The sequence below is a fragment of the Antrostomus carolinensis genome, unplaced genomic scaffold, assembly GCF_000700745.2.
Source record: "Antrostomus carolinensis isolate BGI_N321 unplaced genomic scaffold, ASM70074v2 scaffold3195, whole genome shotgun sequence".
NCBI classification, from domain to species: Eukaryota; Metazoa; Chordata; class Aves; order Caprimulgiformes; family Caprimulgidae; genus Antrostomus; species Antrostomus carolinensis.
In genome coordinates this window covers 40,399-54,994 of record NW_010318299.1, presented here as the reverse complement: position 1 = coordinate 54,994, position 14,596 = coordinate 40,399, and the positions used below count along the sequence as shown (strand labels likewise).

The 14,596-nt window shown below is 41.1% G+C and overlaps 1 protein-coding gene across 1 annotated transcript in view; it reads left to right on the top strand.

Annotated features, from left to right (window-relative positions):
* Positions 1-14,596, top strand: part of RHOBTB3 (Rho related BTB domain containing 3) — a 31,594-nt gene that overhangs the window by 7,664 nt on the left and 9,334 nt on the right. Inside the window, exons 3-8 of the mRNA XM_010168828.1 lie at positions 3,499-3,691; positions 6,371-6,522; positions 8,316-8,427; positions 9,251-9,619; positions 11,802-11,914; positions 13,582-13,693. Of these exons, the coding sequence (XP_010167130.1) occupies positions 3,499-3,691; positions 6,371-6,522; positions 8,316-8,427; positions 9,251-9,619; positions 11,802-11,914; positions 13,582-13,693 (1,051 nt within the window). The remainder of the gene's footprint in view (positions 1-3,498; positions 3,692-6,370; positions 6,523-8,315; positions 8,428-9,250; positions 9,620-11,801; positions 11,915-13,581; positions 13,694-14,596) is intronic.

The window sequence follows — 14,596 nt, the reverse complement described above, 5'->3', positions numbered from 1 at the left end:
CCCTTCCCCAATGTTGTGTCCCTCCTCTGGACACTCTCCAGCAGCTTTAGATCCTTTTTCTCCTGTGGTGCCCAAACTGCCCCCAGTACTGGAAGTGAGGCTGCACCAGTATGTATGAGGATGGACATCCAGACAAACACAAGTCTACTTCAACATACTCTGCTGGGATTCCCACCAATGAGCAGAGCACTAGAGCTGCCCCTGGTTGAGGTTAGGCCATGGAGGGTCTTCCAGGCTGGTGTTTTACTGGATGATGCTCTCCTTGGAGAGCCGGGATAAGGGCTGGGGCTGGAGCAGAGTGTGTCTGGATGTGTATCAGGTACTGGGTGTCCTGTCCTCTCCTGCTGGTGGGGCTGACATCAGGATGGAGCCACAGCTTGGTGCACTTTGGTGTCCAGGAGCCCTGTCCTCTGCTGTAGTTCAGGACTAGGTTTATGCTGAAGCTAAGCACAAGAGTCAGAGTTCGTTCTTTCCTTGGGCATGCCTGTGTTTATATTCACCAAAACCACAGAAATCTTCCCAAAATCTTTCTGTTTTGTAACATGATATAGTGTCATAATGCAGTGGAGTTTTAACTCTGTTGTAAAATGGAGGGAGCCACAAACTGTATGCAAACGTGTATTACCACATGTTAAAAGTACCTGCTACATTCTGTAAGAAGTTTCCATAAACATTTTCTATTATTAAAGCTTAAAGTTGTGACAGAGTTCTTGTGCATTTGTGTCCCTGTGCTATAGACCTTGCTGGTGATACTGATGGTTATCACTGAGCTCACAGAGACAGGAGTGCACAAACCAGGGCTGAACCTGAAGGCAGGCAGCTAGAAGGAAACTGCAAAGGAACAGTCATGCTTTCTGTCTGCCAGCACAGAACGACTGAATTGTCTATATTCCTTTTTACTTTGTATTATATTTTTCTCTTAAGCCTTTGTCATGCTAAATATATACAACTCCACTAAAAATTCCACTAATATTGAGATATTAATCAGCTAAAACCTATTAAAACTGTCCCTTGAAAAAAAAATATATCTATTTTTGCCTGGCTATGAGATCAGGTTCTGCAAATGCCCATCTAGTTGTCTGTCTCAAAGCACTGGAGCTGATAGTCTTATTTCTCCAGGTGCTAAACTTGTGCTTATGTGTTAACTTTATATCCTTAACACAGTCTAAATGATTCTGTTAAATGCTGGTGGAGGTTTTCCTTAGCCTGGGATTATAATAGTCTCTACCTGAGCTGACCGAAAAACAAATATCAAGAGCAGTGCTCTTAAAGGCTCTTGCCAACATGGTGAATCATAAAATAGCTATCCTTGATAATTTGTTAATTGTCAATGGTTTTCTTATTATAGAACAAGAACATCCATTAAAAAAAAATATTGATAATACCTATTATACTTTAAATTTATTTCCTGACTTAATTCTTTGTAAAGACAGGACCTGAATTGGGTATGATGTGCACTAACAGTCTAGGCAAATATTTGCAAACTGAAACACTTATATCAAGTTTGTGCAGCCTCTCAGAGTTAGGAGCATTGCAGTGACCTCACCACAGGCTTGAAACAGTGGCTCTTTGGAAGTGATCAAAAATAATTATACTGACCATGCAAGCCACTTGTTGATATTAATAATCTATTATATATTTCTCTGGTTCCCATCTGTAATGCTCTTATTTCTGTGACCTGTTCTTCAAAAATCACACTGACCCTCTCCAACCCAGACTTTGGATCCTGCCCTTTTGTCACTTCTGATGTGCTCATTTACTCCTCTATTCCACATCATCTTTATTTCATCATTTCTAGTTTCTGTTTTCTTTTGATCAAGATCCCGAGTTCTTTTAGCTTTGCCTCCTGATGTAGAGGACTGTTGTAGAATTACAGAATCACAGGCTGCTTTGGGTTGGAAGGGATATTTGAAGACCACCTAGTCCAACACCTTGCCATGGGCAGGGACACCTTCCACTAGACCAGGTTGCTCAAAGCCTCATCCAACCTGGCCTTCAACACTTCCAGGGAGGAGCAGCCACAGCTTCTCTGGCCAACCTGGGACAGTGTCTCACCACCCTCACAGCAAAGAATTTCTTCCTAATATCTAATCTAAACCTCCCCTCTTTCAGCTTAAACCCATCACCCCTTGTTCTGTCACTCCCTGCCTTATGAAAAGTCCTGCCCCAGCTTCCTGGAGCCCCTTCAGGTACTGGGAGGCCACCAGAAGGTCTCCCTGGAGCCTTCTCTTCTCCAGGCTGAACAGCCCCAACTCTCTCAGCCTGTCCTCACAGCAGAGCTGCTCCAGCCCTCGCATCATCCTGGTGACCTCCTCTGCACTGGCTCCAGTATGTCCATGTCCTTGTGTTGGTGGCCCCAGCACTGGACACAGTACTTCAGGTGGGGTCTGGAATAGATTCACAGTTCTCTGAATCAATTCCAGATTTCTGCCAAGAGTTTTCAATTGAATCATAGAAACAATTTGATTGAAAAAGACTTTTAAGATCATTGACTCTAACCTTACACTGACAAGTCCACCACTAAACCATGTCCCTCAACACCACATCTATACGTCTTTTAAATACCTCCAGAGATGGGGACTCCACCACTTCCCTGGGCAGCCTGTTCCAGTGCATGACAGCCTTTTTGGTGAAGATTGTTTTCCTAATATCCAATATCCCCTGGTGCAATTTGAGGCTGTTTCCTCTCAACCTATTGCTTGTTACATGGGAGAAGAGACCAACCCTCACCTTGCTACAGAAGCTATAACTTTCACTGGTATTTATGAGCTATGTTTAGGTAAAGCAGAAATTGTGAAATTATTGTTCTCATGACCGATAGATAACATAGATAGATAATATACAAATGTATATTGCATGTGGGTACAGCACATTTGTAAAGCAATGGAAATAATTTTAAAGTACAAGTCTTACACTTATAGCACAACAATGACAAATTGAATGATAAATTGAAAAAGAAAATTTGGTAATGTGATTAAAGTCCTTATCCTAAAGATGTTAATGCTTGTTACTACATGGAAGCTATTTGGAAACAGATAAAAATCACACCCAACTGATAAAACTTGTGTTTGAAGGTTCACAAGTAAATAGCACAGTTCTGTGTAACCCTCTCCCTAAAATGTTGCAATGAATAATGTTTTTTTATTAATTGCTGCAAACCTCTACCACTGAAGCTGCTTTTATTTGCTTAATAAAAGCATTTTAAAGTAAACCCAGTAAAGTTTCTTCCTGGAAAGAGTCTTCCTAGATAAACCCTGTTTTTTCTTCCTGAAGAATTCCTGAATTAATAAAAGATATTTATTGTTTATTATAATGAACAGCTTGTTCTCCAAACAAGGAAATGACAAAGCATGAATTCTGCTTTTTGTTGCACGTCTTCAAATAAAGATTAAGTAGTCAGTTGAAAATACTTTTGTAAGGTTTTGCATTAAGAATGTTGACTAGTTCACCTTCTCCTTTACAGACAGGAAATCCCTGATCAGTATTTTTTCTGTTTAGGATATATTTGACAGTGACTGGTACACCTCTCGCAGTCTCATTGGAGGAGCTGATATTATTGTGATTAAATACTCTGTCAATGACAAGACTTCATTTCAAGAACTAAAGGACAGTTATATCCCAATGATTAAAAGAGCATTAAACCACAGCTCAATTCCAGTCATTATTTCTGCTATTGGTGCAAGAAAAAACGGTATGTATCCAGTCATGCGTAGTAATAGTTAAAATCTCACTTGGAAGTCAGATAGGCTGTAATTTCAGTAGCAGCTGAGTGTTTTTCCATGTCGCTAACAGAAACAATTAGTCTGTCAGGATGACAGTAATATGTGCACGTATTATGGCTCCATAGGCTGGTGTATTGGCAAGAACATTATGCTTAATTAACACAGGTGATGAAACGCATCCTATCCTGCTTTGACCTCTGCAATGACTCTTCTTGTGGAGTCGTCAGATTAAATCAAGTGCTTTGGATTAAGCAGCGTCCATTTGAGTATATGAGATGAATGCTGTGGTTATGAGTTCTCTCTGGTCATGTCTCAGGTATGAAATACCTGTAGTGTAGGAGGTTGAAACTATGGCCATCTGCTTGCAGCCACTGGAGAGGGGTGGGAGAAGTCTGGAAGTTCTCTAGGATCATAGAATCACAGAATCAATCCCAGACTGGTTTGGGTTGGAAGGGACCTGAAAGCTCACCCAGTTCCAACCCCCCTGCCAGCAGCAGGGACACCTTCCACTAGACCAGGTTGCTCAAAGCCTCATCCAACCTGGCCTTCAACACTTCCAGGGAGGAGCAGCCACAGCTTCTCTGGCCAACCTGGGACACTGTCTCACCACCCTCACACCAAAGAATTTCTTCCTCACATCTCAGCTCCATCTCCCCTCTGCCACTTTCAAGCCATCACCCCTTGTTCTGTCACTCCCTGCCCTTGGCCAAAGCCCCTCCCCATCTTTCTTATCATCAAATTAACAGACACACCAGCCCTTTGGGTACCACAAAGTGCCACATCAACAGAGGTGACCTGTCACGGCAGAACAGCTATGGTATAGCTATGGTATAGCTACTCTATAGGTTTTGTGTGCACACAGTGCCCTGTCCAGGCTGATCAGTAGTGCGCTATGAGAATGATGCAAATCAATTTTATACTGAATATTTAGGTAGCACAAAGTTGCTGTTGTCTAATCAATATGAAAGACAAAGTCACACAACCATGGGAGGACCAAGTGGATTTACATATCCAGCAGCTGAGGAGGGCAATGCTGGTGAGGACACGTTCATGGTTTGGGTAGATGTTAGTAACTCCTGTCCATTTACACCAGGGAAGTAAAATTCAGAAAGAGCACCACAGGTAGTGGTAGAACAAACATACCAACTTTATTCTGTATTTCCAAATGTGCTCTGCATTGTGCTTTTGTTGATTTTCATGTGATCTTTTTAGTCACGGGGCCTGATTTTTTTTTTTTTCCAATAGCATTGAATGCAAGACATGAGTCTGTGGGTTGTCTTTTACTTTGAGTTTCACTAAAACAAGTGTTTCTGAGCATCCCTCCTGCTGTGAGTAAGGGATGCGATGGATGTAAATGTAGATGTTTCTTTTACCATGTACAAAAAAATATTAAGCTATTTGAAGTGTGTCTTCTGTGGGTGTAATGCTCAATTTTGACAGGGTCTACTTATCTATCTTTTTGCTCAGTGACTGAGAAAGGACTGTTAAAGAACTCTATAACAATCAAATCTTTATTTTCTTCCCTTTAGTAATTCACTGATAGCGATCAAATGTTTTTATGCTCTGATTTACACAGGGGTGATAAATCTGCCATTCTAAAGGCTAAACTAATGTTTGTCTTCCCAATGCTTTTTCTTACACTTTTTATTTAAGCACAGCATACCACTACTGGCATTTTTCTTTTCCTCTTCTTTTTTTTTCTGTCTTCCTCCCTAAAAAATTGTGACTGTGGGAGAAGTCACCTTCTCCAGCCTGGGTTTTGCTTTGGGACCTGCTGGAGCAGACTGCTCTGCACACACAGAGACCTTTTGTTTCTGGGAGGTATTTGTGAACACAGCAGTTTGCTCATACAAATTACTAAGATCTTAATCCTCTGTAGTAGCAAACGGTGCTGCCAAAATAAATTATATATAAAAAAAAGCTGTGTTACTGCATGTTATCCATAGGTCTGAGCAGAGGAAATTAGTGTAGGGCATGCATGGCACATTTCAAAGCACACCCATAGCCAGCAAGTTCTTAACCAGCATTAAGCAAAGTTGAGCCAGGGTGGCTAACAGATTTTGTTGGTTAACTGGCATAATCTTCAAAAATACCTATTGTGGCTGAAAAAAATCTTATGTAAAATACATGTAATGAAATTGTATTCCACAGTGTCTACATGCCTATAGCAGCCAGGACTGCAGTGGAAATTTTCCCTTTCTGTTACTGTGCATGCATCCTGCAGGCAGGAATAATTAAAAGTTTAATTAATAGGCCACAATAATGAAATAATCTTAAGGGCGACATTAATGAATGGCAACAGCTGCAGGTTAGTACAACAACTTGTGCATATAAGGCTACCAAGGCCCTAAGACAAACCTGACTCCTGGAAGTCCTGCTTGACTTTTCCACATCAGCAAAACTGGATGTAAACTCATGTGAATGAAAACTAAGCTGAGTTATGTGTAGCAGCTGGTATTTGGAAGTGATTAATAAGAAGTAGGGGTTTTTTTGTTCAGTAATTACAAATTTCGTATTATAAAATGACTATGTTTCCATTTCCCTTTTTGTTCTTTTCTAAATAATTAATTTTTACAATTATTTAGGTAGCTAAATATTCTAGATTATTTGACAAAAATGGCTTTTTTGTGTGTCATTTTTTACCCCAGGAGTGCCTTGCACCTGCCCTCTGTGCACTTCAGACAGGAGGAGCTGTGTGACCACCTCCGAAGGAGTTCAGCTTGCCAAGGAACTGGGAGCCACTTACCTTGAATTGCACACTCTGAATGACTTCTACGTGCAGAAGTACTTTGGAGGAGTGGTGAGTGAGAAACCCCTGGGTTGAAAGCAGGGCAGCACATGCAAGAGGTGTGTGACCAACGTCAGGGCTTCGGAGAGCGGGAGGAAGCACATCATGAGCCCTTCTCACCAATGTGAGATGGAGCTGAGATGTGAGGAAGAAGTTCTTCACTGTGAGGGTGGTGAGACAGTGTCCCAGGTTGGCCAGAGAAGCTGTGGCTGCTCCTCCCTGGAAGTGTTGAAGGTCAGGTTGGATGAGGCTTTGAGCAACCTGGTCTAGTGGAAGGTGTCCCTGCTGCTGGCAGGGGGGTTGGGACTGGATGAGCTTTAAGGTTCCTTCCAACCCAAATCATCCTATGACTCTATGATAGGTGGTACTGAGGTTGCTCCACTTTTAACTAACTTCTAGGAAGTTTTAGGGAAGTCACAGTATACATGCAAGGATTTTCCTCCCTCTATCCCTGTCCTTTTATCTTACTGAGGTGGGATAATCAAAACCCGGTTGGATGAGGCATTCAACAACCCCACCCCACTTTAAAGATGAGCCCTGTTTTGAGGAGTCAGTGACCTCCACAGGTCCCTTCCAAGCTGATTTATTCCATAATATTCCAAGATTTTTGGATTTTAACTGTTTAAGCTCTCACAGCTGTTCTACTTGTGAAGTGAGACAGGTGTGATTGTTGAATTACCTGATTTTTTACCATATTCTTATGGTTGCTCAGTTCACAGTCGTGAGGCAGTTTGCAATCCTGAGCAGAGCCTGGGGGTCAGTCGCAGCCAAGCTGAACAAGGCAGGAGCTGAGAAGCTGGTTCAAATGTCCCACCTCTCATGAGCTTGTTCTTTTTCCACCCTGATGATGCCAGGAAAGCCCATGGAACAGCTTTTAAATACAGTCTTTCAGATTTATTGTCTTCTCCATGAAGTTATTTCACACTGATATATATTTTTTGGAACCTTTTAGTTACTTTCCCAGTGGCATTTATGCTTGAACAACAAAATGCAGTACTTTTGGCACAGTAATTTCACATGGTCTGTGCTGTTGTTGTCCCTGGTGTGTTAAGTACAGTGTGTTTCCATGGGACTTGATAGTAACTTGGAGTATCTGGCACAACAGTTGGCCAGTTTTTATTGGGTCTCTTCATTCCCAATTAAAAATGAGGAATCCAACCAACATCTGGTCCAGCCAGAGTATTTTTCTAGTTTTCAGAAAGCACTGTATGTGCTACCGGACTACCTTGTGTAATAAAAGCATTTAAGACGTGCATTAAATCGAACTGAACCCCCCTTTGTGACTCTTTGTTCCTGTAAAATGGATCATTTCCCCTCAGGTACATTTTTATTGCAGTGGTGACACTTGTAGTCTATGGCATTGAAATAAACCTTGACCACAAAGATCACGTTGTGACTTTTTCAGAGGACACCACAGCCTCGCATGGTGCTGGTGGTTAGCTGCAAACTGAAGAGTTATGTATGGTTTTATTATTTCCATCACTTGTACCTGATCATTATCCATCAAGCCTTATTCTTCTCTGTAATTCTGTAATTAGTATCTGTGAAAGCCGGTAAATTAATATCTTTGTGCCTGTTATTTCTGGGAAGATTAAATACAAGAGAATTAACCACCATCGTTTGAATAAGTAGCATTTTAAATTGTACTAATTCCACCTAAATGTGGTGCCTTCTCCTGGTAGAGGAGTGTTGGGACTCTCCTGGATGACTGTTCATAGTGCCAGTAACCTCTCATTCTCCTTAGTTTGATGTCTAGGTTGTTCTTAAATAAGTAGGATTTTTAAAAAATACATTTCATGTTTTAGCTGGAATATTTTATGATCCAAAGTTTGAATCAGAAGTCATCTGAAAAAATGAAGAAAAGGAAAAAGATGCAGAAGTGCCATCGAGTTCAACCACCTCAGCTTGAACAGCCAGGTGCTCGCTGATGTCTGGTCTCTAGTATCATCCGTTATGTGTGCCATGTTCTTTGTGCAATTAACATTTTGTAATCGTTACTGTGAGCTGTGCTATCTCTCATCAGCTGTTCTGGTTCTGTCGCTCTAGTTGCATCATCTTTTAGCCCATGGTTTAATTAATTTGGGGAGAATTGTGGAGCAATAAGTAACATTGTGACGGACTTCTAATTTATTTTAGACAAAAAGAGTAGGACTGGTTTTCTGGTGCACTTGATGAAATAATGCGAAGATGAATTAATGAGAGCTTTACAGACAAATTATAAAGGAAAGTCATTACATTATTCTTTATTATACTACAGTATCATCAAGTAATATTGTTATTTGCTGTAAATTAAACAAGGGAGAGGTGTGTGCCCCTGCATGTGTCTTCTGTGCATCTGATGCACTTATTCAGTGAAATAATTAATGACAAGCACTTTCCTCTAAGTATGTAGCTGTCTCTTCTCACGTGTACTAGAAATTTGCTTGGATCCTAGCAGTTTGGGATTCACAGGCAAGGTTTCTTTCAAACATAAGTGCCTAAAGAGGTACCATAAAAGGGTGGACACTTTTTACTAAATTAAGCATTTCTCGTATTTCCTATTTTACTACACTAAGCATTTCCATTTTTAGTATATTTTACTAAACATATTCAAATGAGAAATTTTCTTATTTAATTTTTATTTTTTTTTTTCCCCACCCCTTCAAAAATTGTCCTTCGTTTGATCAGGTCTCTGGGAATAGAGTTGTCCTGCGGTTAATACTTGCTTCAATTCTACAGCCCAACTCGTTATCTTTCGCAGAAAAAATGCCGATCTTAAAGAGCGAAGCCTCTCACTACGACGCCGACCTGCACAACCTGCTCTGCTGCTGCCAGTGCGCCGACGTCGCCTTCTACCCTGAAGACTTCAGCACGGTGGTGGAAGCTCACAAGGTCATCCTCTGCTCCGTCAGTCACCTCTTCATGCTGCTCTTTGAGGTGAAGAGTCCGGACGACATCCACGACGCCTCCATTGTGCGCATGGCCCAGAGCCTCTTTGCGGTGGAGACGGGGGCTGCCTTCCCCCTGGATCCCTGCGGTGTCCCACCCTGCATCCCACCACTGAGGGTGGTGGTGAAGGACTCCACCTTCTGCTCTTGCCTCCCAGACATCCTCCGCTTCATCTACTCAGGTACCCACCACCAACCCCACCACAGCTACTGACATCGCTTAGAGCTGATGTCTCACGAAGGATTTCGTGCGTGACCCTAAGGGACACGCCTTTGCTGTTGGTAGATCGTGTTCTGCCATGTTGCTACGTCAATTTTATCCCTTGTGATTATGATGAACAACATCTATATGCAAGACTTTTATTAATTTAATAAAAATTAAATGAGCTGTCATTCCAGATCTAATGAACGTAAATGAAGAGCAACATTTTACTGAATAAACTGCATAAACAAACAGCAGTAATATTAAAATCTGGAGTTTGAGACAGTTTTAGATCCCAGGCTTTTAAAATATTTAAAATGATTGTATGTCCTAAACATAGTGATGAGAACACAGGTTTGCTTAAGAAAACTCAAGTGTTTTCTCTTCTGGATATGGTCCTACTGAAGAAAAAACACTAATAACTGATTGAAGTGCAGAGGGCTCTGACTTGCTGCATGTGCTTTGCTACTGATTCAGTACAGGTAGTGGCCTCACCTGCCTAATCCCAGCTGTCTATTAAAATAGCACTGATATTTTTCTATTTTTTTAAATGTTGCTTAGGAATCCTCAAGTGAAAGATTTTTTTTGTTTGTTTTTGGAAGTACCTGATGCCTGTTTATAAAATATCTTGCAAGCCATCAGTACATAAGAATATATATTTTATATTTGTTGAAAGAATTAGCAGGGTTTTTAATGGTGTATTCTGATTTTAAATGTAATTATATATATAAAAAAGCCCCAAATAATTGTTTTGTTAGAGCTGCATCCATAAAGAAACTTAGTCAGTCCCTGAAGACTGATATCTGACACATGAAAAGGATTTCTGCCTTAGGAGCTGAGACACGAACACTGGCTTGTAAAGACCCAAGGGTCATTCTTTCAGCTTTCAGTTAGAGTTTGAACATTGAAAATGTCCCTTTCAGTTCTTTCCAAACCAGCGTCAAACATACACAGAAGTTTTTTAGTGTGAATGGATAGATTTTATTTATTTATTTATTTATTGGTGGTATGAATAGGGGGTTAAACCTGGAATTTCAGTAGGGGAAAGATAAGTCCATCTGCTGCCTTCTGTGTATTAGTTTTATGTTTTCTTATGTTGACCAAAGGTGGGAAAGTTTGTAGAGCTGTAGATGAAACTCTTCTGTCAGCCACAGCTCCAAAAGATGGCATCTCCAAAGCCATCTCAGTCTTTGGTACCTCTGGGAGGTACAAAGGCTTTTGAAGACACTGGAGGCACAGGCTGGGAAGAGATCAGATCATGAAAGCGTGTCTTCACTTCCAGCCTTTCAGGGCTGTGACTTTATTACTCCCATGAAATTATAAACATTTACCACCCATATGGCGTACGTAGGAGCTGGTGGAGCTAAAGATACCATGTAAATATATATCATAGCAAAGGCATACATTGCATGTGCTGTTTCAGCCCTTTCTTCAGCCTTTTCTGCAGCTGACCTGTGCTTCACCCCGAGCTTTATCTGTTTCTGACCCTTCCTTGCTGCATGACCCTGGGGTTCAGAACTGAAAGTTATCAAAAAGCCCCACAATATCTTTGAAACATACTCCACCAAACTGTATAAGGATAAGCTATGTTTGTTTTAACGCTGGCCAACACTTCTAGTTGTTCCAAGAAAGCTATTGAGAGACCTAAGAGAATATCTTGGCTTTGACTCTGAAAACAAGAAAAAAAAAACAACCCAAAAACCACTGCAAACTTTGTGCTGTTTTTGCCTACCAGTATTCAGAATATAACTCTGAGTGAAGCTTTTCTGGTTCAGACACCTGCAAAGCAATGCAACCAGCACTCTAGGCAGCAGCTGAAGAACTCCCATAAATATTGAAACACCCAGGATTTTTTTCTGAATGTCTGCCTGCAATATGTAGATCACTACACATGGAGCTGTGAGGAATACAGAAAATTATTTTGAAAGCCAGGGAGATACCCTAATCTATCTGTACTTGATCACGTCGTTGTAAAAGCACCGTGGAAGTTTTAGTGTGCAATAATTGCATCTTCCCCTTCCTAAGCACAAAGATCGGGCTGATTTATATGTGAAAAATATAATTTCTGCAGGATCAGTTTGGCATCGACACCACCTTTTTTCTGACTGCTAAGAGCTGTGCCTTCTTGATTTATAATCCAGCTTTACCTGGGTCTGTGACAGGTGCTTTCCAGTGGGAACGACTAGAAGAGGATATAAAAAAGAAGTTGAAGGATCCAGAAAAAACTGAACATGTACTTGAGAAGGTGAAATGTATCCTGAAAACTCCAGGGAAGGTACAACTAACTGTCTTGGGGTAACTGTTAGTCTTAGTTACTTAAGCTCTTGGGAAATTGTTTGGTAGACAAGGTTTCCTTGAAACTTTCCTCTTTTGAAACTCGCTTTGGGTTCCACAGCTTGTGTTAATTTATCAGTGGGTTGTTCACAGGCACGTGGAAAATAGAAACACAGAGATGCTGGTGTAATGTGCAGAAATACCTGCACAGAAAGCACACAAGTAGGTATCCTGAAAGGAGTCCTCATATTCACAGCTTTGCACATTGTTTAACAATATGATTATGTGTTCCTAATTCTCATGAAATAGAGGCTGCCCAGAAAAGCTTTGCTTTCCTGAATATGTGCCAGAAGTTATGTTTCTGCAGCAGAATCTTCCTCTTATAAGTGTTGTGGTGTGTAAATCTGTCTATAGCTCAGTACATTTAATTCAGAAGATGACGTCACAGTAAAATGCAATTTATGTCATGTTATTGTAGTGTTAATAAAATAACCTATAGATATGTTATAATTTCATTATGTCATACATTATATGTTATTAATTCTATATCGTATGATATAGAAATATTTTTAACAGCCATTTGCTGATAGATCTTATACATTCCCTGATACTATAGACCTTGCACAAAGTATTTAAGTCAATTCGAATGGGAAATTATCTCAGACCATCTTGAGATAACATAAGATAAAGATCAAAAAATTCCATAGCTGTTTTAAGCTTCTGATAGCTCAGTTGTAGGCTTGCCAGCCCTAAGTGTCCACAGCTAAGACATTCATAGGGTTGGGTTTAGAAATTCCTGAAAACTTTTAAGATCATAAAACTGGGTTCTTGTTGTTTTGTTTGGGGCTGTGTTATGCCTTCAGGATACTTTTCCTTCACATTCAGAAGTTTTCCTTTAAAAGCTTAGAAATTAATTGTGGTTTTTTCTTGATAAAATTAAAAAAAAAGAATTAATAGATTAGATCAGATTTCAACTGTAAGTTCAACCTCATCTGAATTTAATTTATCACCATCTACAACAGGATTTTGATGTTGTTCCCTTTGATAGCTTTAGATTCCATTTCTAAAGTAAGAAAAACAGAACTGCAAAAACTAACTGGGAGTACTGAATTTTGGTGGTTCTTGATGCTAGCATGGCCAGATTATTGTGGGAGAAGTCTTTGCTTCAGCCTGTGAGCTCCCTCTGCCTCTGTGGAGGCAAAATCAGAACAATATCAAGAAATACACAACTTTTGGCTGCCTTGCATCCAAACGTGGCATCGCACTGTGGGAGTGAATTTATGTGCCATCTGTCCTCCAATCTTGTGCTACTCCAGCCTTGGGTCCAAATAGGAAAAAAGTTTGGAGTCCAGACAATTTGTGATGTAGTTTAACATGCCCAGAGGTGCTGGATTGGGGAGTTTTGTCTCAGATCAGAAAGTACCCAGGTGAGAGCTGGGATGTAACTGTAGGAGACAGAGATGCCTTGGAGCTGCTGCACTGTGGAAAATAGGAAAATAAATGACAAAGATGATTGCAGAGGATTGCATGTGGGAGAGGCACGGCTGAGTAACATCAGCAAAATAACATGAAGGAAGCAAAAGGTCGTTGTTTATGATGATGTCTTGTAATCTTTTATTCTGTGGGCAGCTACACATGAAGGTGGTTTATTAATAATTTGTTTTGCAGCTAAACACTGTAAAGGACTGCCGGTCTCACCAGATAAAAAGGCTGTATAATACTTCTCTCAGGCTGTTCTTTAATACACCTGTCCTAGCTGATGTCATCTTCAAAATACAAGGTATGGTACCTCTGCTCCCGTTGACATGTGCCTCCAGCATTCATCCTCTCTGCAGGAGGGTGGGAAATGGAGGTGGCTGCATTTTCTGTTGTGTCAAAACTGAGAGTATCTAAGACTAAAGACTATTTAAAACTGAAACTTTCTGCTATCACTGCGGACAGCATGGGTTTTTTTTTTTTGCTTAGAGCTAATGCTTGTCCCTGTGGATGCTTTACAACAGTGTCCCCTCTCAATGTGGTTCATCAGGACTGTGCCTCTATGGATGCCCTCTGATTCACACCCACCCCTCTGGGACGTGATGCAGGAAAGGCTCCTGCAACGGCACAGCACCAAGGCAGTGAGGCTAAACCAGGGGCTGAATCACAAAGGATGGTGATTTCCTTTCAAAACTTATCTTGCTGACCTTCCCACTTGCAGAAGTGTCTGAGGGATCTTGATGCTCAGCATCAAACCTTGGAGAGGCATGGACTCGAGTGGTCACGTCTACACTTGTTGCCCTGAGCAAAAGGACTAGTGATGCTGGTTATTGATGCCTGATGGCCTTCTCTCTGTCCATCTCAGACTGTGGATGTGCCTTTCTCTACCCTCCAGAAGCTGACAGGGACTTGCATCCTCCTCCTGTGCCTCCTTAGGTGTTAGTCACTGCCCTTCTTCCCCAAACATGGTCATCCCTAGAAAAGCACGTAGATGTGCTGGGATTTTGATGACCTGCTAATCTAGGTGCTGTATTTAACTGCCCTTCTAGTGTTCCTGCCTCAAGATACTTCTGTACTCATCTTGGTGTTTCTGTCACAGGTCTCTGCAGCTTCTGTAGGATAGGTGACTCCACATGAAAGCAACCCCCAGCTTTGTAGGTGCCAAATTAGAGCTGCCTATTGCTGTGGTGGATTCACTGGGCTGGCA